This window comes from Phalacrocorax carbo, chromosome 3, assembly GCF_963921805.1.
Source record: "Phalacrocorax carbo chromosome 3, bPhaCar2.1, whole genome shotgun sequence".
NCBI classification, from domain to species: domain Eukaryota; kingdom Metazoa; phylum Chordata; class Aves; order Suliformes; family Phalacrocoracidae; genus Phalacrocorax; species Phalacrocorax carbo.
The window spans coordinates 67840516-67867207 of record NC_087515.1 but is presented as its reverse complement, the minus strand read 5'-3'; the positions used below and the strand labels follow the sequence as shown (position 1 = coordinate 67867207).

At 37.3% G+C, this 26692-nt stretch overlaps 1 protein-coding gene across 2 annotated transcripts in view; it reads right to left on the bottom strand.

The window, feature by feature from the left end:
• Positions 1 to 271: 271 nt before the first annotated feature.
• MED23 (mediator complex subunit 23) overlaps positions 272 to 26692 on the bottom strand; it is a 43164-nt gene continuing 16743 nt past the window's right edge. For both annotated transcript variants that reach the window (XM_064447275.1, XM_064447277.1), the window contains 19 exons: positions 22658 to 22858; positions 21098 to 21241; positions 19402 to 19547; positions 18229 to 18474; positions 17835 to 17977; positions 17101 to 17275; positions 15271 to 15434; positions 14010 to 14134; positions 13313 to 13518; positions 12247 to 12427; positions 11121 to 11291; positions 9654 to 9870; positions 8754 to 8990; positions 7183 to 7348; positions 6115 to 6187; positions 4828 to 5042; positions 3892 to 4012; positions 2112 to 2243; positions 272 to 1390 (listed from right to left, as the gene is read on the bottom strand). In XM_064447275.1, the coding sequence (XP_064303345.1) occupies positions 1217 to 1390; positions 2112 to 2243; positions 3892 to 4012; positions 4828 to 5042; positions 6115 to 6187; positions 7183 to 7348; positions 8754 to 8990; positions 9654 to 9870; positions 11121 to 11291; positions 12247 to 12427; positions 13313 to 13518; positions 14010 to 14134; positions 15271 to 15434; positions 17101 to 17275; positions 17835 to 17977; positions 18229 to 18474; positions 19402 to 19547; positions 21098 to 21241; positions 22658 to 22858 (3237 nt within the window). In that variant the 3' untranslated portion in view covers positions 272 to 1216. The remainder of the gene's footprint in view (positions 1391 to 2111; positions 2244 to 3891; positions 4013 to 4827; positions 5043 to 6114; positions 6188 to 7182; positions 7349 to 8753; positions 8991 to 9653; positions 9871 to 11120; positions 11292 to 12246; positions 12428 to 13312; positions 13519 to 14009; positions 14135 to 15270; positions 15435 to 17100; positions 17276 to 17834; positions 17978 to 18228; positions 18475 to 19401; positions 19548 to 21097; positions 21242 to 22657; positions 22859 to 26692) is intronic.

The window sequence follows — 26692 nt, the reverse complement described above, 5'->3', positions numbered from 1 at the left end:
AGGAGGGTTGGAGGGGAACCTCTCCATGCGGGGTTTCTGGATCCTAAATCAGAAAAAAAAGTTTGTGCCTTACTGTGCCGGTATCTGCTGAAGGAACAAAGGCACAGCAGAAACCTAAAACATTCTTCTGCTTTTGGAGTTGTAAAAGGTTTAAGTTGGCATTATTGTAAAGCTGATAGAGAATGTGGGACATGGAAGCATATGTGCTATGGTCAATCCTTGTTTTTAAGGTAATGGATATGGAAAATAAGTAAGCTTAATACTAATACAGTCTTTTAAAGAGTTTTTTTTTTAATTTAAAAAGTTTGTCAAACAAGATTGAGTATTTACAAAACACTGAGCCTTTCATTCTGTTATCAAAACCTGCTGAACACAGTACACATAAAACTTAAGTAGAATATTATACAAATCTAAAATATAAAATATCAGTAAAATTCATGTGATTGGCTTAAGAAAAACTACACCATTTCCCAAATCGGAAAGATAAAATACGAACCAGCACAGATTGAACTGAATACGCAGGCTTAGACAATAGATTCATTAGCGAGAGCCTCTGGGTGGTACTCTAACAGTCTAGCAATTGATGCTAGATCAAACCCATGGCTCATCTGTTGAATATAAACTGTACATACAAAATTTGCAGACATTTTCAAAGGCTTAGTCTTTGGAAAGATGTTACAACTCAATGCAATTGATGCAGTCTCTCTGTCTAGGACCGTTTCTGTATAAGGACTGAACTTGTCTGCCCAAAAGGCAAAAAGAATTTAAATTCTTCTGTTGGACAAAAAGAATACAAATTTGTAATGAGGTGGAACCCAAGTTTAAAAAGGCCATTTCCTACCAGGCTACATACATTGAGTGTCCTTTCATATCACAGACAGAAAGCAAGGAAAAACCCAGATGACTCAAAGCAGGACAGGGAGCAGGATATTGTAAACTCTTCAGAAATCCATGCATTTGGTTGCAGAGAATCTTTACTCAGTGCTTTCAGAGAAAGGCAAAATACACCTCATCTAGTGCCTGATATAAACAGGTAAGAAGACTGGCATGCGTAATAAAGTTAGACAGCTTTGTTATGCAAAATAAAATGAAGCACAGATCTGTACGTGGTTTGCTTTCCTTTCGCACAGCACACCAGATTTCAGATCAGCTGATGTTTCACCTTGGTCAGTAATAGAAGGAAGCCTTCACACCGAGGCCAGCTGAACACTTCATGTCACTGTGTTACTGGCAAAGCAACATTGACAGGCACTTGGCTGGGCTGTTGTGCTGGTGACCCATTACTGAGCTGCTGTTGTGGAACAGCAGCTGGTTCCATTTTGCTGATGTGTGTTATGAAGCGTAACCGAAGTTTCAAAGCTGGTCTTAAATTACAAATTATTTTCTCAACCTGTTTAAAATAAATAAATAGGACAGAAATGCATTTGGTAGAATAGGAGTATTTTGACACATGTCACTACTATACACAGATGTCACATTAGTACAACGAAGAAAGGAAAAAGATATAGTAAATAGTGGTATTTATGTTAATGTTTTATTCACTGTGTTAACTTTTGGACCTCTTCTGATAACTAACCTTAAAAAAACCAGATAACCCTCCCTGGTGTAACAGTTCTACACCAAAGCTTTGCAAAACGATTCACACAACAGACACTTTTAAAAGTGCATACAATTATAAACCAAACTTAAATCAGATGAACAATTTTTCACTGAACATGGACACATTCTTGCTTTTGTCACATGTCAAGTTATATTAATGAAACAGAAATTGGGTAAAAACTTAAAAGGGACAGACTGAAATGAGGAAAAGTTATAAAACATCCAGTAGCTTTATTTCAAGCGATTGCTTTAATAGTAGTACTTAAAGCACCCTCAAGCTTATCTTAAAATTCAGACTACAGAAACTGATCTTGAAATCTAAGATACCTTGCCTATTGCAGCTAAAGCTTTTTAATGTGTAGAAGTGCACCTACTTCCTAATTTGCACAGAGAGATTCAGCAACTGCTAAGCATTTTGTTGTACTGCTACCTATGAAAATAATTCATAAAGTGATTGAACTGCTATATGGGGAGAAAGGTGATTAAAGTATGAATATCTACTGTTCACTTACTTGGTCTTTCACACTGTCTCCTGTAAACATATACTTCATATGATACAAGAAGTCACATATAGGATCTATGTAGTTCAGGTGTGAGCTGTACCGATCCGCATTCAGGAGCATTTCATAAAACGCCACTCCAATCTGTTTCCACAGACATAAAAAGCACCTCCAATTAAAACACCTTTTAAAACGCTTTAGAGTAGAAATACAGTTGAAAAGAGTGTACTGCTTTTGAAGTATCTGTGACTCCTAACTATTTACTTTGTTGCAAGGACAAACATGCAGGTCTAACTCATCCCATTATGCTCCACTAAAAGAACCCATTTTCCCAAGTCAACTTCCAGCAAGTACAATAATGGTATTTTGGTACAAGCTTCTGAATTAGCGCTTAAACATCTTGAACTGCAATACGGTTTGAGTAAGCACCTACAAAATTTTCAAAAGTAGACCTTAATAAAAAATAGCAAGAGCTTAGCACAAGATTTATGTCTTCTAGAGAGAAGAAATTGCACTTTACTGCATTCAGCTTGTATCTAGAACCCAGCACGGTCTTCAGCATACAGTGCATTTTAATGGTTCAAGCATTCTCTACAAAGGGATTACAACTACAGTGTTCGAATATAGTTATGAAGGAAGTGCGGTGTGCAAACATACGTATGCCTACGACCATTTGAAGAAGGCAATTGTGAAACTTGAACTTCGTGCTGGTCATTTAAGTCAGATGATAGTTGCTGCCTAGTCTGAGGGTAGCAACCCCTCACAATATCCTCACAAAGAAAAAGAAGTGTTACGGGAATGTTAAGAAGCACAGAAAGATGACAGCTTTTTAACTTTTCTTGTATTTTGGTTCAATACAGAGAATGCAGGCACAGAAAAAAAACCTTCCTGACAGAGGAAGGAAGAAACCAGTCAAAGCAATACTTAGAATCTATTTATAGTATAAAACAGGAGTCCACGGAATTATACTGATCCATGCCTAAACAGTACCTTCTGTTGCTCTCCAGTACTTTTACTTAAGTGCTACTTTATGAAAAAAAAACCCAATACTTTTTGGAGTAACTTAGTGTAGCTTTAAGACCAAAAAAAAGAAAAAGAAAGAAAGCATTCCTGAAGAACTATATATGTATTTTTTTTGTCTCATGCTTCCAAAGTATACTTAAAAAGAACCAGAGAAGGCCGTAACTCAGTGGCAAAACTGAAAGAAATACGTAAACAAGTATACAGAAACGCTGCCGTATCATTACTTAACTGCTTGATTCAGTTTCTTTCTCAGTATCCTGTGTTCATGATATATCCAAAAACATGGGAAGAAAAGTTGCAAAACACTTCTCCCACTGTGTACACATCCCTACACTTTTTGACTTCTTCATAAAAACAATGTATGCAAACTAAATATTTTAGAAACAACTGGAAGCAGGGAGGACTTGCAGCACAGGAACTAATGGACACCTAAGAAGGTTAAGAGGGAAGACCCCAGCACAGACATTGGTAACTAGGGATGAAAAAGTAATCAGTAGTGGTGTATTGCTTGCTATTTTGGGGGTTGTATTTTTTTAACAACAACAACAAAGTGATATGTGTTTTATCCTGAACAAAGCTGACAAGATTTCAATTAACTGGATAACTGAACACCAGCCCAGCAATTCAGATCCTTGAAAATACTGTTTAATTTGTATAGAATTTAATTCTGAATGTTTATCAACGATCTCTATCAGATTCTGCCTTGTAATATATTTGCAAAGTTCAAATAATATATACTGTATAAAGTCAACTAAGAGCTTCACTTTACCTCTATCATGCATCGTGTCCGCTCCTGCTGGAACCGTTGTAGAAAAGGACCAACAAGATGGTAAACGTAGAGTAACTGGAACTCTGTTTTCACTATGGGTATCAATACTTCTGTGAGGAACCTGTAGTATTTCAAGACACTTACTACTTCAACTGGATTTCCGCCCACCCACCCTTTTCCCTACCCCAAACTCTAGCCAAAACATCACATTCTCTCTCACAGATTCGGGCCTTCATTTTAGAAAATACTGTGTGGTTATGCAAATATTAGTCATTTCAGTGAAGCTCTAGAACATTTCTAGTCATTATTACTGGACTAGAACATGCAACAATTTTAAGCTCAGCAGAACGGTACACACAGTCAAAAAGCTGTCCTCTGATGTTTTAACACTACCTTAAAATCAAGGTGCAGGATTAACCGGGGATTAGTTGAGAGGAATACATCATGCCACCTTCATTTCTGTCCAATATTTTAAGACTTAGTAAATGAAGTCTGCTAGTTCTCTCATTAGCATGGCACTGGGGAAAGTCTAATCAACTTTTTAGAGCAGTCGTATTTTTCACTTGCGTTAATGATTAAGTGGACCTCTAACACATCCTTCAGTCAGCAAAGCATCTCAACTTGCAGCTAGGGGGTACTTGCTAGAATTAAGGATACATTTACTGATTACAGCTGATACTTCAGGAATATACTACAGTCAATGGTTAAAAAAAATTGAAATGAATAAAAGCATAAAAGCAAACCAAGACAAAAAAAGGCTCATTAAAGGCAGCTGCGCTCTAGACGAAAGCCCTGAAGCCTACAGATGACAAGAATTGTGTCAGTGAAAGCCATGCAAATATTTGCTGGTATAAGGGCTACAGGTATAGCTTTGTTATCTACAGTATGCATGGAATTTAAAAGACAAATTAAATAATCAAAAATCATTGCACCTACTTAGGAATGAGGGAAAGCTGTCCAATGCTAGAATGATGCCAGACAGCATGTGCTAAAGCCAAAGTGTAGCTACAACTCATCTCAGAATAAGACTGGTGACACGCTGTGAAGTCAAACAGCTGGAATGGGTAACCAACCCACTCTGTCTCTGACGTCAAGCTGGGACTGTTGATAACGCTCACAATGCGATCATGGAGAACAATCCAGTACGGCTCCTGGAAAGCACAAGCAGTTGGAATCGCTTCTGAAAAGAACGCCATCTAAGACAATGCTTCCTCATCTCTTTCTAGTATTATTGCATTTCTAAAACATTTTCAACTACATGGTAGTTTATAACCCTGTCTGACAAACATGAAAATTAAGCAGCACAATACAGAAAACATCCATATTAGTGGATGTGGCACACTTGAGGGTGTGGCATTATCAAGATGCATTTCATTAATTATTTAGCTAGCTAATATAAAGGTCTCCAAAAGAAGCAGAGCAGAAGCAAAAAGCCTTAATGGAAGGAGACTGAGAATCTTCTGAGTTTTCCAAGTACAGGCACAAACAGACCAAAAATCCAAGATGGAAACAGGAAACAAAAAAAGGCACAAAGTCAAGGAATATAGATGAATATGCAAGGAGATGGAACAGGAAGAATAGTAAGAAGCATTATAAAAATAGTAAGGATTGAATCTATGGTGGCCTTCTTCCAAGAAAAGGAACCATTTTGTTGGGGAAGAGAAGTTGCAGGGAAAGGATAACTGTTGTACATATAAGCAACAGGTAAGCAAGATCAAAATAATTCAGGCAGTCCTGGACAGGTACCAGGAGTCATTATATTTAGAAGATCAAAGTTTCTAATGATAAACTCTAATACAGAATATATCTGCTTCTGCAGTTTTAGGCACATCTCTTAAGAGATACAGGGTGTGCATGTGCAAGCATTAATAGAAAGTTAGCTTTGCATCAGAACCCTTATAGACCTTATTTTATAGATCCAGTTCTCAATTAATACTACACATGTGACATTTAATTACCTTTTTAAATAGGAGTGATTTACTTCTTTTCACCCGAGGCTCAAAACATAATAGAAAAACAAAACCTGGTCAATTTTGCCATGCTGCAGGAAGAGGTATTTCTCAAACATGCAAGCAGCCTTTCTGAATAGCCCTCTCTGGAATCTACAGATGTTGGCTATCACACTGCAAACTGCAGAAGTTTTTACAACATACAATAGAAAGATGATAAACCTTACGTGGAAGAAGATACTTTTTTATTTTAAAAGACAACATATTGACTCACTGGTAAGGCTGTGATAATTAGTCCAATTGCATTCATCCAAGCTGTGATATTCTCTCTTGGCACCAGGGGCTGACTAGAGACAGAGAAAACGAAAACTGAAGCTCTAAAATTCAGAACTGCAATTTGTGCTTCTTGTGCAGCTGAAGACAAGGTATACTTATGCAAAGAATATTTCTCAAGCTGAGAGAATAATACACATACAGGTAAATTTAAGAGAGCCAGCAGATGGTATAAATGCCATTGTGACGTTGCTTGCAAAACTTTGTTCAGGCATGATTTTGTGTTAGTGGATTCAAAGGCTGTTTTTACACTGTTCTTCCTGCTGAACAGGCTTCAGTGGTTAAGGGTTACTTGTCACTTTATTTACTCCTTCCCTCCATGTGCCCCAAATAGAGCTAACAATAATATATTACAAAGCTGAATGAGGCTGAAAACTAATCATTTCAGTTTGTCATTGCTCAAAGATGACATGTGAACCACTGCAAGAATACCACGACCTTTCTTTCACTTCAGTTCTTCTACCAGTGCCTGAGCAAGAAACAGAGCCATGGGTCAAACCTAATGCATCATGACAAAAAGCTAGCCTTGGTACACCACTCTGTTTCAAAGTACTTCCAATTTTACATTAGCATCAGGAGGATTCAGAGTCCTGCTGAATGCTTCCTGCCCCTTTCTTTGCGTTCAAAGATGCTGTGGTATTAACTGATGAAATGTCGTCCTCCCAGCACAGCTGAAAAGGAGAACAGACTGTTTCCAGCCTCATGCCACTGAATCCACTGGACAAGTTCTTTCCCTGTGTGAAGTCTTTCCTCTGTCTTTTAAGGGGATCACGCTGAATCAACTGTTCCTGAAGCACACACAACCCACTTGAGCACAGAAATCCAACATGTGATTTTTCTGATTGATCCCTACAGCCTTGTTTGCCCTCCAAAAACGCTTTATGTGTAAAACTTAAAGGAGTTATACTTCATTAAAAAATTATAAAACCCCAAGAAAATTAGTATCACAGACTACCCTAGCAATCTCTAATTATGTATTATATATTGCAGTTTGAGAGAGCCAACATACCTCTTCAGCACAACATTCAGTAGTGCATTGCCCACATCCTTCCCTGGAACAGCCAGCGCCATAAGCTCAACACAGGTAACGTGGAGAGCATGGGCAGCTGGGTTAGGAAACTCATTGAATCTCCAGTCACAATTCGGAAATGGACCGGGTGATTTGCCTGCCATAGGTGGCAATGATTAAGGAAAAGAAGTCACTACAACACGGACTAGTGTAAGCAGCACACTGCCTAAAAATATAGGCATATACTACACATGCTAAGTTGAACTGAAATGAAATATAAGTTACTGAGAACAAATAAAAAAGAACATCATTTAATAAAATTAAGACATATAGACAAAAGGATGAATATAAGGCAATGATACTCATCACTGAAGGACTGCACGAATACATAGCCATAAATATACCACACACACAAGGTCATGCAGACGATAAATTTCCCCAGTTAAGAGGTGTAACAAAACAACACCAACCATCTCATTCACCATCTGCTTCCAAGGCAAGAAGATTAAAATAACAAAAATTTTCTACTCTGCATGATCTGAAATCATTAATTTGCTTCAATATAAGATCTTTCAGCAGAATGCTAGGGTGACAGTTTATGCAAAACGAGCACCTGCTTAGTCTCTGAAAATATTCTGTTTTCCCAACCAAGACTAACTCATTTGAGCTACATATAGAAACGGTCTCCAAACAGACTGTTAACATTTGCATAAAAGCAGGGGTTTATATAATTTTAGCTTTCTTTAGACAGATCTAATAAACTTCTCTCAAGTTACACATAAAAGAAAGGCAAGGTCGGGAAGAGGAGTGAAAGAAGGCATATAACATCCAGAAAATTGGTCAACTCCCATAAAGCTGACCCAGAAAGATGACGACATCCAGGGAGATTCCACTAGCACTATATCCCAGAACATAGCTGCATGGGTTCACCAGCTATTTCCCCAGAAACTTAAATTAGCTGTAGTCATAACTGTAAAAATAATAAAAGGCAGCAATTAAGAAAATGTAGGTTTGCATTAAAAATATAACTTCTGGTTTTTCACTCCTAAAAACCAGATTCTCAGCAGCTGTTAAGAGCACATACACCGATCTTCAGCTAGGCACAGCTAGTTATATACCATCTTAAATGTGACACTGCTTACAATATTTTATTCTCAGTAATATTAATAATTCCATTAGAATAAAGTAATCTACTTTTCTACATTTTTTTAAATATTCATGCTTTGTATCAAGCTGATTTTATATGGCAGTTAGAATTCAATTCAGAATGCATATGCATCAGTTATTTATAAGTGATGCGTTAAAACAGTGAAATATTTATACAGCGGTACTGTGCTTTGTTCTCACCATATCTTTCAAGACATTTTCACCAGGGCAGCACAGTCCCTGTGTAGAATAATGAAAAAAATTACACTGAAGTAAACCAATATGAATTTAGACTGATATATGCAGCTAATGAAAGACTCCAAGCTTTATTTTGTACCTGAATAGATGGAAATTGAACTTTATATTTTGATGAAACAAAGCTATAAGACATTGGCACCGCTTAATGCAAACTTTAAGAAGGATATTGTCTACTAGTCTTCCAATGAGTTTGCAGTAGTAAATGTCATCAGGAACCCATGGGTTTTCTTCTCGGGCATTCATAGCACATTTGAGATAAGTATCACTTAGACACCAGCCTAGTGGGCGATTATCTTTGAGAGAGCCAATTATGGCATGAACAAGTTTCCTCTTGAGGTTTGTGCGCTCTCTGAGATGCATCTCATAATAATGAAGAGTGTTGTACAGGTAAGTCACTGGACGGTCTGCCAAGAAGAAAAGGAAAAAAACAAAACCCAGATATAACATCTAGCATCACTATTATGTTTATGGTGGCAAAGAAAATGGCAAAGAAAATCAGTATTACTAGCAGTTCATATCATTATGATAATACTAACATATTTGTAAGTAAACTCTCTAAATCATCCCTTTGTATAAAAGGTATTAAATAGGAAGAATCCAGGTATGAAGTCACAGTGAAGAAAGAATTTTATAAATTGTCTGGGCATATCATAGCAGTGACATCTGCACAAAAAATTATTATAAAAGTGTTTAAAAAAAATCAGGTTAGTTCTCTGAATCTTAAACAAGGATAGATGGAGGAACTGCTTTTTAGCTGTTTCAGTCTCAGTAACAGAAAGTTTGTTAGGGCACAGGTCCAAGTACTTACTACTAGAAGGGAGTGAAACGGAAAGGTGTGAAGAAAGCATGAATTAGCCAGAGCTACCTCAATAAAAAGCTGGTTCACTGTTAGGCTGAAATTCACTAAATAAGGATTGTACTTCTCTGTGGAAATGTACACAGGGCTTACAGAATAGGAAAGGATTAAAACACTGCTGTGACAGTAGATGAAAATTATGAAAGAAAGAGATGAAGGAGACCAGAATGACTGCAACAGGAATAAAGGTATGTATTCACAGATAACTTACCATGGAATTTGTATAAACCTCCCAGATGATCCAATAAAGTTTCTAGTGATTTGGATACTGGAAGCAATTCCAGAAATCTATGGATTACAATGTCAAACACTGGCAAAAAGCGCAGGCATACATTTCCAAAATAAATTGGTAGGTACTGGGGCTGGATCTGAACTGGGGGATTGACTTGCTCTGCCAAGCCTTCAAAATACAACTTTTCAGGATATTTCTGGAAGGAAAGAAATCCAAGAAAATCAAAAGCTCTTTCCTTAGAAGCAATGCATTAACATTCAGCATCTACACTGCTTTAAAAAGACACTTCATAAATCTCATTATCACACAAGTGCAGTGAGATGATTTCACTGCAAAGCTTACCGAAGAAAGTTCAACTCTGAGTGAAACTATTTAGTTATTAGACTAGCAGATAGCTTCTTAAGAAAAAACCAAAGCACACCCAAAGTTTCACCACCACTTGAAGTGGGCATAAGAGAACATTAAGCATCCCCAGGCAAAGCTGAAAGCAGCCAGTGCTTATGTGTCCCTTGTCACGTATTTTAAGAGAAAACCTAGGGGAAATAAACACTACTGAAAGTTTCTGCATGACATACTGAATCAGAACACTAGAAGTAATACACACGTAGTAACTCCCTGGGAAGGAACTGGAATGTACTCAAATACCAGATGAGTAGAGCTGAAGGCTCAGCTTATAGCGTTTTACCTGTGCCTGACATTTCTATATGGCAGATTGGGTCTAGTAACTGCACAGCCATGTCAGAGCACTTCCCAGGCTACCCTTACACTTTTAGGCATTGGTAAGACACTGTATGGCTAAAGCAGAGGGCTAATACAGACCAAAGAGCTTCTGGATCAGAACTAGATCGTATGTGTAGCTAACTACATGAGAGTTTGCTTGCTTCTATTTCATCTGAACGTTGATGTATCGTTTGACAGAACATTGCATTGGTACATCCTTTTCCAGCCAGCAAAAGCCACTACATTTACAGCAGCATTTAAATCTCAGCAATTCCCCATTCCCCTCCCTAAAATATCAGGCTATCATGTTCTTGCCACACAGGAAATGGAAGAAGCTTTAATAATTAGGAGAAAATGTCAGTTTAACTATTGCTATAGTCATGAAACACCAGAAGGAAATACCTTCTCCCCGATGCACAAAAGCTCAGTTCTAAATTAGTTTCAGTAAACCCAAGATTTTAAAATGATTGCATTTAAATGAGCAATAATGAATTTCCAACCAACTCTACAGCTACTTCTGTCTTTGAATATCACTGCATTATATTTTAAAGTTATTACATAAACATAGTGATATTTTTTTTTATAATAGCCCAAATAAATTACAACTTACTAAGTAACTGCAAAAACTGAGAAAGCTGTCCTGTCATTTAGAGGACAAAAGACTCTCTGGCTGATCTCAACTCCATGGAAAGTATCACAACAAAAGGATTTTATTAGCTTTGATACCTTGTGATAACTCATATGCTTAGTATGCCAGTCATTCTGCAGCCAGTGCTCCGGAGAATTCTCCTTCACAAAATCACTCACTCTGTTTCTGAAATCGTTAGGCTTCAGTAAGAGTAACTGAATTATGAAGTAACAGACTTGAGCTTCATTTCCTTCATGGCTACGCATAGCCTGAAACAAAATGCATCAGAAGACATGGAATTAGAGTTGACGCTGCTCTCTGCTTTATAACCCCTAAACATTGGCTAGCAAATCTGGCTGCACATTCAGTACATCTGCACACAAATTCACACTGAACTTATGGTCTTTCAACTCTATTGTTCAAGTGGAGACACGGAACAGAGGCAGGTTCAATCACCCTTGTGAAAAGTACCCATCACATTTTTTATTCCATAGGCAGTGTCTTACAGACTCCCCAGTGATAGCACATTCTCCAAGAATTCCAGCTCTCTTCTAGCTGTCAGTTCTATTATTGAAAATAACCAATTAATTGTAATGAAGTTAAGATTGCTTCAAACTTCCGGCCATTCTGACATGTTTGGAATTCAACTTGAAAACCAAACTAAAATTCAACCAACCAGCCTTACATTAAGATAAGATTTTAAAATATAAGTAAAGGATAATCACTGAAGGCAAATTTAATTCTCTCTAGGTGAGTTCTGCTTTATTTTGTAGGGTAACCTAGAAACACAGAGAATGCCACTTCTCTTGTTCTTTTCTGATGAAACAGGCTGAATGCTAAGCAAAGAAAGCATACTCGAATGGGCACAACATTTTCCTTTTGCTTCTGAATCATGACATGCCATACCCCTTCTACCTTTTCAGGCTGCAGATACAATTGCATAGCTCTGAGGTCAGAGACCCAAAGCACTAGTAACAACATTTAATAATACCGATTCAATGGTTGCCATTAAATAACCAAGAAAAGCTTCCACTGAAGATTCAGAGAACTGTAAGACTCTGAGTTGTATGCTGCTTACAGAAGTAATTTAACTTGATTACTGGGTTAGTAAATAGTCACTATTTAAAACCAATGCATTTTTTAAAAGATTGCTCCTACAAAAGCAACTCAGAAAGCAGCCTCTGCATGAAGAACTAGCATAGTATCTTCTAAGGCAATACTTACCAAACACAGTATCAGCCTATCCAGAGTTACAATGTTGTATTTCCACACCATATCATTGAGAATCTCAATACATTTATTGAGCTGCTGGCCTCCTGCTGAGGTAGAGAATTCATACACTAAGAAATCTGCAAATGTCCTGACATGTGCCACCAGAGCTCTGGCCCCAATTCTTTCTAACACTCTAGCAGGGAAGAAGAAAAATTAGTGGGTTTTAATACAATTGTCTTAATAAAAAATAATATAATAACAAAAAAAGACAAAACCCCTCCCTTTATTAAAGGAGCTGAAGAAAACCCCAAAGCAAAGAAAAAAAAACTTAGAGCAATGGAATTCCAAGGTCTGCACACTAAGAAATGCTTCAAGTTTGCCAATTCTTATGTATAGTATTTTGCCCAGAATCGATGCTTTAGTTACGCACTTTTAGTTATATACCTCTTAGGATAATCTTTTGCAACTCAATTTTATTTTCCTGCAGTATGCATTTTAATAAAACCATAGCATTAAAATACTGGTATTTTCTCATTGCACAGAAGAGTAACACATGTTATCATAAATTCAAAAGACCTAACAAGGACTGAAAAGAAATAATGTATTTTTCAGGGCTGAAGCTGATCCTGTTACTACTGAGAACAAGTGAAAAAACTGTAGGGTTACTAGTCCTATCATAAATTTTCATCTTAATCCAACATTTGTTTTGAGAAAAAAAAAAAGATATCTGGCCTTTAATCACATACAAAGGCAAAGTAAATATATGCTTTATATTTTCTGCTTACTTTTTCAGTTTGCCTGAAACGTTGCCATTTGCTTAATTCAAACACCTCACATCCTTATCTCTTACCAGGAAGAATGTGTGTTGCAGACCACTGTATGGTGTAACCAATCTTAAACACTGCACAATGATTATGATATGCTTGCTAATACCTAGCTCCACTCCTTTTTTCCATGCTCTGCATGCTCTGAATTAATGAAAAACGTACAAATCAAGCTGTTAACGCACACGGCCTATGTCCTCAGAACAGAGAATATTGCTGTAATAACTCTGAAATAGCACACCTTTTAAGCTCACCTGTAGCCAATTTGATTAATGTGGTCAGTATCTAACAACATCTTCCATAGGAGACATAGGAAAAGTGGGGATGAACCCTGCGTAGAGAAGTGTGAGATTATGTCATTCTCACTGGTCATAGACTTCCACTTTCGGTATTCTTCTTCCACATTCTTCTTCAAATTAAAACGGCTTTCCTGAGGTACGTTATTCTGCTTGAAGAATACCTGAAATAAAGTAGGCTTTGTTGTGACTGAGAGCCTAGAATAAATAATTTCAGCAGGCAAACTTTTGCTTGACTTAGCACCTTATGAGTTCCTAGTTCCTTGTACAGTACAAACCTACCAGGTAGGGTTGTTGCTTCACTGTGACACCACAGTGACCGCCTTGTCGCTAACAAAGCTACATGACAAATTGCCACATGAAAAAAAGGCTTCTCCAATTTTTTTAAATTTTATTTTTTAATTTTTAAAAGATCTGATTTAGTTTCCACCAGAAGTATCAGTTGGCCAACTTGGCCTTAGAATACTCCAGGAGAAGCTAATGCATTTCTGAATAAATAGGAATATTACAATCATGCTGCTGTCTTTAGCGACTTGAGATAAATGTAGTCTGGACAGAGGAAGAATCTCACCAACTAGCCAAATGCAAAGAATCTTGTTAAGGGAGTAAATTCTTTGTATCTCCAATTATAAATTCATCAGTTTGAAACTATTACCTGCAGAGGAGCTGGAAAACAGCTTAGTGTATGTGATGCCCAGTTATGCGGAGTAAAACTCATGATAGTCTGCAAAATATCCTTGCACCAAGTTCCCTGAATTGAATCAGAGCCTGTGAAAAAGTCTATAGAAAACGGATTGATGGTATTAGAATTTCACACAAAAAACCACATTTCTTATTTGTATTCCTTTTGTAGTCACACACATCAAGGCTTTGCTAGTTCAACAGAGTTCCTTTTTGGCCAACTTCTCCCATCCCCTCTCGTTAAATCTTATTTACTCTACAGAACAAGCTGGATATTATCTTTTTTAGGGTATTAACAATAACAAAATTATTTTTAGGTTTTGAGCTAGAAATAAAGCAATCCTGATTTTAAGATTTTACATTTAATTTCCTGTAATGACAGTAAGCCAAGCTTTTGCTGATTAACTGATTAGACTTCAAAAAAAATCCTGAGGAAGATAATGATGAAATTGCCAGATTCCATTTTATATTACTTTAAAAAGGCCGTTCAGCAGTACCTTTCCCAATTAAGCTGTAGAAATAAAACACAAGCCTCATTCCCCCAACCCAGCGTTGATTTAACACTAAAGGTTGAGCAAAGGCTAAAATCTATAAAAACCTAACACAAAGAAGCCCTTTCCCGTTCAAATCACCTCCACCAGTTTTTGTCAAATAGCGTTCTAACTCACCAGTGAGCCTCCAGACTACAAGCATAGAGAGATAGAAAATACATACCCCTCCACCTCCAAGCTAACAAAAACCTGACCCATGTCATTGCACGTTGTTAAAACTTTAAAACACACAATAAAAGCTTCCCCCGCTCCCCTCCCTAAGAAAGCAAACCTAAAACACACACTACTTTCCCTTAAAAGTAAGCTGTAAAGGGGGTGGCTACCACATGAGCAACATACTTGCTGTGAACATTCCACTTTTTTTTTTTAAGTGGCATCTATCCAAATCAATCCAAACATTTGAATTTAAAATAGTGAAACTGAAAATAAGATAGTAAAAAAACCTAGTCACACTGTATCTCTGTACAAAAATAAACTTCTAAACAATGTCTGATTTCACTACTGCTTTAATAATAGCTTTTTGCCTAAAAACAAGTAATTGGAAATTAAAATTATTTTTTTTCAAATCTGGAGGTGAATAGGATATGTTTTATGACTGGGTCATTTCCATGCTATTCTATTAAACAGTATTTTAGGCTTGACTACAGCTTTCACTTAGATGTTATCTACAAGTATTGTTATTACCTGTCACATGTGTTGCCCTTGCTAGAGTTAAGATCAAAGCCCTGTTGAGTTCTTCTGATTCTGCTGAAAGAACTGTTTTGGGATCACTGAGGAATCGTGTAAACTGTGGTTGGACTTCCGAGCTGCCCAAAGCTGTGATTAGCCTTAGAGCAGTACTCTCAACACTGAAAGAAGGAAACAGACCAGTTACCAAATAATGCTTACGCTGCTGCTTCTAAGATGCCCAAAATACCTATTTTTCCTCCGTCTTCTGCTTCAAGTAATACAAAAACATTTGTTTTGAAAGTGATGTTTTTAATCTTTTGGAAAAGTTTGCTTCTTCAACTGTTTAATAAACTTAAGTACTTTATTTTTCCGATAAAGCTCTCAAATGTTGATTTAGTGAAATTGCAGGTGCAGAGCCCCTGAAAAAGAGCCTCAAATCTCTCCAATTTACAGACACACCACCTTCTGCTATCTCTGAATGTCTTCCTCTAAACAAGGCTACATACATAAATAAATACATGCAAAAACAGAATAAAAAGTCATGAATAATGCATGGGATGTTTCAAAGCTAACCATCACCTTGAAGCAGACAGCACTAAATTGTCCTTATTAAAGAAAGGAGGAAGTACTGCCTTTGATTAGAAGTGCTATATTTTCCAGTGCTCTAGATGGAAGAGCTTTTCACACCAGGTAGGTTCAAGGTTATTTAAGAGACTCTTATAACATTGTGTCTTTGAAATGCCAAAGCCATAGGTTAGTTTACTCCAATCTAGTTCCATGCAGTGCTTAGCAAAAGTGACCAATTAACACCCATATTTCACAGACTAAGATGACAAAACAAGATTTAGGTAAATAAAGAGCAAGATCTTGAATTTAAGGAGAAAATTGCCTTCACTTGCTCTCTTTATTCTTGGTAAAGAATAAGCAACTGATTGATTTGAATTTGGACTAAGAAATTCCTGTGTCATTAGACTTCCTTGATATGAACTGATAATAATGGAGGTTGCTCTGTCTCCCTCACATACACCCACAAGAATTATTCTACTCTGTGAGTAGAGTGCATGGACACTCTTTTCCCTGATTTTCTACAACAAACCCCAGGTTCTACATACAAACTGAATCTCATACCCTCCACCTTTTTAACAGTAAGTTAAACTCAAAGCTCTTGACTAGAATTAGCGGCATATAAACTCTCAAGCTTCTTTAACCAGCTTTTCCATCTTTCTTATACAGATTAGCCATTGTTTTGCGTGGTTTACACTGGCAAACACCAGACAATGGAAGTGACACTTTTTTGTCCACTCAGGTTCACGTGCAGCCACCATAGCTTTGCACCAAGTCCTTTACAGCTGCAGGATGAATCAGATTATTTCTCTGATCTGACTCTATATTAACTTGGCTAAAGAATTAAGTGGAGCCAGCTTAACTCTTGTAATGGAATTAAACATTCTCTACAGGAGTAAGCAAGCACAGTCCCACTGGCGGACAAGCCAATCACTGCGACTACAAGGAGCAGGCATTGCTCTTTGTCTCCAGTGCAAGCTCAACAGTTGCCTGACACTTCCTGACATGACGGTTCTGGTATGCATTCCTGTGTTTTGACCTGTGACACTGCTGCCATGTCTGCGCAAGAGGCTGCCTCATGCAACTCTGCAGGGTACTACTGCTAAACATCTAACTGCACTTCTGAAACATGACCTGCTGAGATACCACAAAATAGTTTAGCCACAGAACTAAGGTTGGGAAGTACTTATGTCCCATTTAAAACACAGTTCTCACACAGCTTTCAACACACAATGAAGGATGAATCAGAGATTATGGTTAAACATGGCAACCATCACTCACCACAGATGAAGCTGATTCTGATTAGTCTGTGGCACAGCAGCCAAGGAATGAAGATGGCTGAGCAGCTGGACTCTGTAATGAGGCTGGATGTGATGCATTCGATAGCTAAACATTTCTAGCAGAGTGTGCAAAATTCCCCATGCGTGAGATTTGAACACTGTTGGCAGGAGCTGACCTTATGAAAAAGAGTTTGTAAAGTAAGTTTTCCAAGTGATTACACTTTAAAATACAATTACAGAGTACACTGTTGATAGATGGTTATATTTAGCTGCAAGTCAGATATTTGATTTGAAAATTTTATTACCGCCAAAGACTGCATGAGCAAGTGCTGTCTGAAGAGGCTGTAAATGTGCACAGCTCAATAATCTTTTGAAGGAACATATACAGCAGACATGCAAATTATTTTAACAAGTGCAATTAAATACCATTTGCATTTAATTAAGTAACTTTGCTTACAACTTTCCACATTTAGCATATTTTTGCAGAATGCAGCATAACTAGGAATGTTCTGACCATACACATGGCATGAAGGGACAGCAGCACACTCATCTAAAATTTACTGCAGCACTAGAAGGACTATTAGAATTTCTTTTACACTAAAATAGTTTGTACATGTATTCAGCATGCTGTGTCATTAGATTTTCATTTTACTATGGTCCCTAGTTGCCTTTAAAAGAAAATGCTACTGAACAAAACGAAAGGGAGTTTTAAAAAAAAAAAGTTTTCTTTCTTACTGATAAAGCCTTTGATTCCCAAGGACTCTATTTCCATATAAACGAGCAGGCGACTATAGGTTTCCACAAGAGCAGGAGCCAAGGCCAGACTAGATTTTGCGTGAGCCAACTTAATAACCCTTGTAGCTATGCTATGAATCAGACTGAGGAAAGACAGAAAGTATTTTTTGATCAAAAACAGGGGCATGAAAGTTAAGAAATTTATTAAGTAAACAAGCAGATCGATCCATGACATGTCCAGACACAGGAAAGCTTTCCAAAAGAAAAGAGGAAAGGAGGAGAAAGAGGAAAGGAGGAGAAAGAGGAAAGGAGGAGAAAGAGGAAAGGAGGAGAAAGAGGAAAGGAGGAGAAAGAGGAAAGGAGGAGAAAGAGGAAAGATAGCTGCATACTGTACCTCATTTTGGCATGAACTGTGAGTGAGTCCAAGAGGTTCATTGGCAACGGTGTAATAGACCCTGATGCCATGCAATTAGTCCCCGGAAGAGATATCCTCATGTTGCCATTTCCATAAATAGTCTCTACTAGTACACCCATTGGCAAAGTGAAACACTCTGAATTGGTTGAATAAGCATTGCACAACAAGGCAATCTTGTAGTCATTCATCTGTAAGCTTTTATTTCTTAAACTCTGTTGCAAAAACCTGCATGCCAAAGAGATTAAACATTAAGCGGAAAGAAACAAGCAGAAGAATACACATGCATTCCAGGATTACAGCCACAATAACCCCAGTCAAAAATCCATTGTAAAATAGTAGAGAAAGCAAAATACTTAATTGCACCACGTCAAAATGACTATATCTTATGCCACAATTCCCTATATCAGAGAAACACCTCAGCAGAAAAGTACACTTTAAAAATCACCTTTCCAGACAAAACTTAGTGCAGCATACTGCTTATCCACACTTTCCAAACCACAGCATAATAAAACAAAACAATTTGCTTTCAGATTCTCCATCAGTAAAAAAAAAATTATTAATCTGAGACGTAATGTATTTATTCAGCCTGGAGAAGAGAAGGCTGCGGGGAGACCTTATTGCAGCCTTTCAGTACTTAAAGGGGGACTATAGGAAAGATGGGGGCAACCACTTTAGCAAGGCCTGTTGTGACAGGACAAGGGGTGATGATTTTCAACTAAAGGAGGGCAGATTTAGACTGGATCTAAAGAAAAATTTTTTTACAATGAGGGTGGTGAAACACTGGCACAGGTTGCCCAAAGAGGTTGTGGAGGCCCTATCCCTGAAAACGTTCGAGGTCAGGCTGGATGGGGCTCTGAGCAACCTGATCTAGTTGAAGATGTCCCTGCTCGCTGATGGGGGGTTGGACTAGATGACCTTCAAAGGTCTTCCAACACAAACCATTCTATGATTCTATGATTCTATTTCCATTATCTATAACAGCATTCCACTTTTTAATGAAATATTTCGACTTTGAGCTCTTTCTTAGTCCTGCTTCGTTCCTTTAATAACACAGCATCCCATCACACAATACATTCTGAATACAGACTTGGAGCTTCCTATTCCATTATATCTTGAGACAAGTCAAAACATAACAAAACCCCTAAAACTCACTCATGGTGAAGCTTAAGAGAATGAGGAATGGGAATCTGTAACTTAGAGTTGTCACTATGTGCCTTCCGATTCAGATGAATCCAAATACAGGTCATTGCAAAAGCATGAGTTGACTGGGGTTTGTTAATATCAGGTACAGGAATACACTAAAGAAAGAAAAAACACATGAAGGTGACATATTGCATGTATTAATGGACAGAAAATCAACTTGGATAGCCAGCATTCACAAGGTCAAGTTCTTCTTTTTCTGACTTGAAACACCATAAGCAACATTTTTGAAGAACAGATTCTACCCTCACCTCTATGTGCAATTTTAAATCAAGGGCTCTGGAAGAGACCTGGATGTCAGTAATTATTCTGAAAAAAAAAAAAACCAAAACCAAACCCAAAACAAATAATCTAAGACCTTAGCAAATGAAAGTTCATGCTTAGAATATACAAATTCAAGACATCCATGGTTACAAAGTATATACTTTTACTCTCAATCTCCCAGTTATACATTATTCAGAAATCAGCTATGGTATGTGCTTCCGTAGTAGGCACTCAGTGGTTCAGCAATATTTTCTGAAAAATCTAACTTGTCTAGCATCTCCACTGTATCTAAAGGTTAATACACTTCCTATGAAAACGAACAGATACACCCCAAAATTCAAACGGTTTTAGCTACGGACTTGGGTATATTACTGCCATTGGAAAGGCACTCTAGCTCTCTCCTCCTGCCAACAGCTGCACCTCTTTTCCTTTGGTACAGTTACTACCGCAGAAGTACTGCTGATAGCACAGGTGAGACAGCAGCAACACATAATCAAGGGGAGAGCAACACTGATCCTAAGAGCAACAGCTGTAGTTAATATTTAAACTTCTTGTGAAATTGAATCCTCAGAAATACCCTAGTCCCACAAACACTTTGAACAAGGTAACTCAGAGAACATCACTCCAGTTAAAGCAAATAGTCGGGTCACTCTTCCCATATTTTGTGCTGCCAAAAGCAACTGCAAGCTTATGAAATAAATTGCACAGAAGAATTTCTGTGGGTCAAAATTAACTTAAGAGGAGGAAAAACGTAACTGCCTATCAGTTTGGTTAGCATATCTGCTATGACCCAAAACAGAAGGCACTACCATAAGAGCAAGCAATCAGGACTTCATGCTGACAATGCTGTCATGCTGGAAGTTTAAGAACTTCCCCTAACTCCCCCTTCCTCAGGAACCTTCATTCTAGAGGAATGTACAAAGCATGACTAGGATTTGATTTACTACCACAGAATGAATTTAAGTAACCATGAATACAAAACCAATTTAAAGTGTCTTGTTCAGTTTTCTGGACCTGAAAGTGCCTCTCAGTGTACAGCCCAGATGTAACAATGAGTGAGCAAGCGGCTGCATGGTGTTTAGTTGCCAACTGGGGCTAAACCACGACAATAGTATCCTCAGTGCTTTAACAAACTCCTCAAAACCCTAGTCAAACCAAAGTCAAGGAAGAGATGATTAACAGAAATCTTTTTTTGCCCCTAAAAACACTGCACAAATGCAGCTGCTGGGAAAACATAGCTAGGAAATCCTGAAAATTTTCATTCAATTATAGAACATCTATCTCCAACTATGCAACAGTGACTCAAGAATGATAGTAACATTGACATATGAAGGTCTCAAGCTGAATTAAAAATGAAATGTTTCATTTCAGAGAGAAGACTTACTTCTTTCTCAGGATACAGGAGGTCAAAAAGCTTCATAACCGGGAGGAAGTCAGCCAGCGCGTTTTTCTGGATGCTGCCAGAGATGAACTGAAGTAGCACCCACATCAGATGGTCTCTTCCTTTAATAAGACCACGGCCTGCCAACTGTCAAAAACACTCAGCAACAGACAAATACTGCATGCAGAAGAAAAATCCCTGCAAAGATTCCTATAAAAATAGAAGGGCAGACTAAACCAGTTCCAGCAGACATTACTGGAAATTTTATAGCAGGACTTAGGCAGAAATGTACGTCATGTTTTCAGAAAGATGGCAAACAGTACATCACTTGTAACACAGAAACAGACTCTGGGAATTTTTAAATTAAATGTATTTAGCTCTTGAGAATCACTGTTTTGAAAAATTAGCAACTCAAATGTTGGACTAAACTGTCAGCCCTGTAGCCAAGTTCAGAACTGCCACTGCCAGCAGCAGGCCAGACGTTTTATATTAACTCTGTCTATAAAGTCTTTGAACCAGAACAACTTGGGCTCGCTTTATCTGGACCCCTCTGGGTGTTTTACTTTTTTGTTTTTTACATTCTTTATCTGTAACAGCAATTCTCTAATAACCAGTACTCTACTCTTAACCTCTACTCTTATCTAGTTTGCTTTAGTTTTAGATTAGATTTGTACAATTGTACTGTAGAGCGCCTATTGTTTCAATGGTTCATTAACAGGAATTGAAGGAAACCAACTGTGGTAAAACTAATTTCAGGGATATTAAATAGAGCAGAGAACTAGAATCCATCACAAGTAAAACATAATGTAAATAGTAAATTTTGATGTAACATGGAACTGTGGACAAATGAAGATGGAGCAACATGTAGTGCATGTTAGAAACTGTGTCTAAATAGCTACAAGCTAATCCTATAGTGAGGAGAAACAACAGTCCTTTCCTACCATCAACACCATACTTGCCCTCAGCAAAGAGCTCGGGATGTTCCTGAGTTACTATAATCACTCCTCCGCTTTCTTATGGAGGACTGGCCCCACCACCCTTAGAGTTCAGAGAGGCACTGGGTGCCAAAGAAAAGGGTAAATACTAAAAGGTGTATCAGTGTTAACGGAATTATTATTAGGAAGTAATAATAACTTTGGTCTGTGATTGCCCAGATCACTGTAATTGGACAAATAATCTTTGATTACACTGCTTTGGTTAGATTTAGACAAACTCTAAGTTCTTGCATCCATTTACGTGCCATGTTTCTCTTTGAAGCTTGGCTGTACGTTGGATGTACTCAGGTCTTCTGAATTATGCCAAGTTTACCTTTTTATTCTAGTTACTAGCACATTTTGAATCCAAATATAACGCAACATCCTGTAACTGCGTACACTGGAAACAGACCTAGCTCATAGTAATGTAACTTGAGAATTTGACTTACTTCTACAAAGCACAATGATCAAAAATTTAGTTCTTGCACATAAGGTACTTCTTGCAGGGGTGAGTGACTTCTTTTTAAACTTACTTTGTTTTGTTTTTAAAAATCTCTCCTACCAAGTGGCAACAATACAAACAATTTACCTTTTGATGGAGTGACAGGACCATATGAGGAAAACTTGCAAACTGAAAGAGCACAAAGAAAATGAGCTGACTGGAGAGATGCTGCCACAGAAGCTGACTGGTTCCACCATCATCAAACTTCTCTTCAGTCTCAGACCGTTCCATGGCATATACCACAAGATCCACCAGCTGGTCTTCCAGCACAGGGCACCGCTGCTTGTGCTGTAAGGCAGAGATCAGATACAGTATTCCAAAAGCCTTGCCATTAACTTCAGAACTTGTACAGTTGCAGTTACAGTATGGTATTTCGAGAAAGGCTGGGAAGCATGAAATGAAGTCTGAACTTAAGTTCAGGATAAGCCAGTGTATTAAAGCTGCACTACGTTACAGGTCATGATGATTTTTACATTTTATCACATATTACGTAATTCCCTACTCAGTTCCAAAACAGATCATCGATGCACAGATAACATCTGGGGGTTTTGTTTGTGTTTTTTAATAAATTAATGCAGAATGCTAGTTCTATGATCTTGCATTCATGGAGAAACAAAGTCCATTCTTTTCACACACTGGTGGGGTTCCTTTGTTTCTTTGGGGAGTTTTTGTTGGTTTGGTGTTTTGAGTTTGTGGGTTTTTTTTACCTTCCCTCTTTTCTCCTTTAAACTCCATTTCAAAAGTAGGGATCATCGTAAAGAAAAAGAGAAATCAATTATATCACCAAACCCAGAGGAAATATCCCATATATAAATGTTCAATGACTATTCTCTTTCACTTTCATTTTGGGCTCACCTACAGCTAGCAGCAGAATTAACACCTGGTTGATACCCCTATAATTAGGTGCTATCCTAGTGACACAGCACCACCAGGTACAAGACAAGGTCAAAAAGATTTGACATTTAATCTGATAGAAGTGATATGTTCTGTTCTATTCACAAACTATAGAAATTACATATCATAGTGATGAGCCCTTTAGAGGTTCAATTTAGACTGCCACTATCTCCACAGCGAGCTATGCAAACACAGAAATAATTTAAAGTACACACCTTCCATGATGACTTCTAATAATGATCAATTAAGAAATATATTCTATATTCAGATACATACATTAGTACAGATGTAAGTAAAGGAGGCCCGCTACCAGTGGTTTGGAACTCAGATTATGTATCTTCAATTTAAGACCCTCAAATATAATGTCACATATCACAAGTTCTTTAGTGCAACAATCTTTTATTACACTGCATTTGTATAGCTATACTGGTATAAAGTACTACTACTAAGGAGAAAAAGCTGTGTGGAATTTAACCTACTTCAGACAGTGCTAGCACTTTGGAAGTAATCTAACCTCTGTTTGTTTCAAGTAGTATCTCTGTTTCTCCTGAACAGAGATATTCAGGAATGGTTTGGGGGTTTTTTGTTTGTTTGTTTTTACACCTGATGCCTGTAACATAATGCAGCCTTAAAGAAAACATTATTACTTCAATGATATAAAAGGAACTGAGCTGCTCAAACACTAATCATGAAAATGCAGTATCCCTTTCTAGAGGCAAAAAGGTGTATGTAAAAAAGTTTAAAAAGATCGCCCAAATACTCATAAAACATTTTAGGGATGCCTTAGATGAGTTCTTTGACTTACTAGCCAGGCAGCCTAAAAAAAATAAGACAAACACCTTTTAATTAAAAAAAATAAAACGAAAGAGATGCTGAAAGGAGATGCTTGTTCTACCTTCATCGATGCTAGTCTTTTGCCTTGAAAAAAAGATTCTTTCCAATTAGAAATAAAATGCAAGAATGGGAAAAGTTGACAAAACAATGAACAGCATCCCCTGTTGCATGCTCCTCACCAGCTCAAAAATGCAGAAAAAGCTACAATTCTAGCTGTGCTTTCCTGAAGCATGCTTAACACAAACCTCTAACTAAAACAGAATGCATCGATTACTGTGTCACCTTCTCTTCCAGTACACAATGCCATTATCACGGATCAACCACATTACAGGTTTACAGAGAGCAGTCTTAACACCTCCAGTTGAGAATACTTTGGGGTTTTTGCCGTTCATTTTTTTTCCCCATCCCAAAGCAACTAATTATGAAGCAGAGCACAGTGCAACAGACAACACTACAGACTAGTTTATAATCCAGCATGCAAAACTACTATGTACAGGGCTTGAAATTTAATAGTTTGCTAAGCACTGGGTTAATGTCCAAAAGCCTAATGATATTAGGCTATATTACTTTAGAATAGTTATTTGAAGAATACAACAGGAAAATATTACTATTAAAAAGAAAGCCAGAATTTCCAGTAGGAATTTTCACTACTCTGAATAATCCTAATATTGGGAAAAGTTTAGGAGCCAGGAAATAAAAAAGAAATAAATACACTCTTCTATTCTGAAAATCATGCTTTTATGGCTTTAAAATATTTTTCAGTAAGAAATACAGCAGTACTTCACATTCTATCTTCATTAATGAAATTTTCTGGCATTTTTTTTCCTGCATTTTCAGTGAATATAAATTTTTACACAAATTTTGTATCTATAGTTTTGGAGGACTCAGAAATAAAATTTGGAGGATTGGGTCCTTGTTTTATTAATTACTCGTAACTGAAAGAACATCTCAGTATATACTGAGATGAATGAAAGTATAGGTGAGTGTTGATTTTCCTCACAAATAAATGAGAATTCATGTTCTGGTGTGGCTTAAACAAAACAAAAACACCAAACCAAACACTGTTTTGGGTTATATATGGAAAAATATAGCATTCAAAACCATTATAATTTTTTTCTAAAGAGGAGTTTATTCAAATTTTTGTAATTTGGTTATATAAATACATATTCTCTATTTTGTCCTGGAAAAAATATTTAAAGATCTGACAAATACATAATCTCATTGAAAACATTATTAAACCATAAAGAAATACGAGGGGGGAAAAAAGTACTACCATGCCAACTTGATACTAAAATTTCTCTCATGACCAGCCCTCTGACGGACTTGTACTTTTTTCAGTGGATCAAAGCTTCTGTTGGTTTTGGGGTTTTTTGGGGGGATTGTTTTTTTCGTTTGGGTTTGGTTGGTTTTTTTCAGGTTGGTTGGGTTTTTTTTTTGTGGGGATGGGGAAGGTGTGTGTGGGGGGTGAGGGGCAGGTAGAGTTGAAAGTGTTCCCTAAAAGAAAAGTATTTTAAGAAGTCAGTAGGCTAGCTGCAAGCTATTACAGTTTTTGAATGTTTTAAGCAAACAACATTTAGCTCAAAAATATTCAACAAGAATCTACATGTCAGAAATGGATTCAGAAGACTAAACCTCAGAGCCCAAGATCCCTGCAAAAGTAGATGGTGTCTCCAGAAGTCCAATTCAAAATGTGTAAGTTAAATCCCTAAAGTAGTTAATACAACACAGAACTATAGCCCTCTTATCATTTCCATTTTCCAAAACTGTATGCTAACCAGACACAAAGCCCTAAAAGCTTGCCTATGCCTGATTGTACTTCTACCAAGTTCGGTGGGCATTCTCAAGTTTTCCTCATTAAAAAACGGAGTAAGTTTCAACAAGGAAGTTGCATTCAAGTGCTCTCAACACACACACTTACAGTCAAAACATATAAAAATAATCACACCCCTTAAATTAAGTGCTTTGCCATGTTAATGCCAATAATATCGGGTAGTAAGTTCACAGCATCAACCTACAATATTTTAAAAATGAAAGGGAAAGAAAAGTCAATTTTTGAATATTGCATTATGTCATTCCTTACATTTAATGATTCTGCTTACTTAGTGAACGGACAGACATGAAATAAACAATATCTTCCCCAGGCAAACTATCCTTGTTTGTAGCTAGAAGAGTACACAACTACACATTTGCCTGAACAGAGTATGGCATAATTTCCTACTCAAAGCTGCAGATCACCACTGCTGCTTTAGAAGGTGACCAGCCAAATACAGCATTTAAAGAGCAAAATCATTAATAAAGTAGCTGCTAATTAAAAGTTTGTATAACATTATAGAAACAAGACACCTGAAAATTAACTCCTCTCTCAAATACTCCCCAAACCAGAGTCAAAGTTCA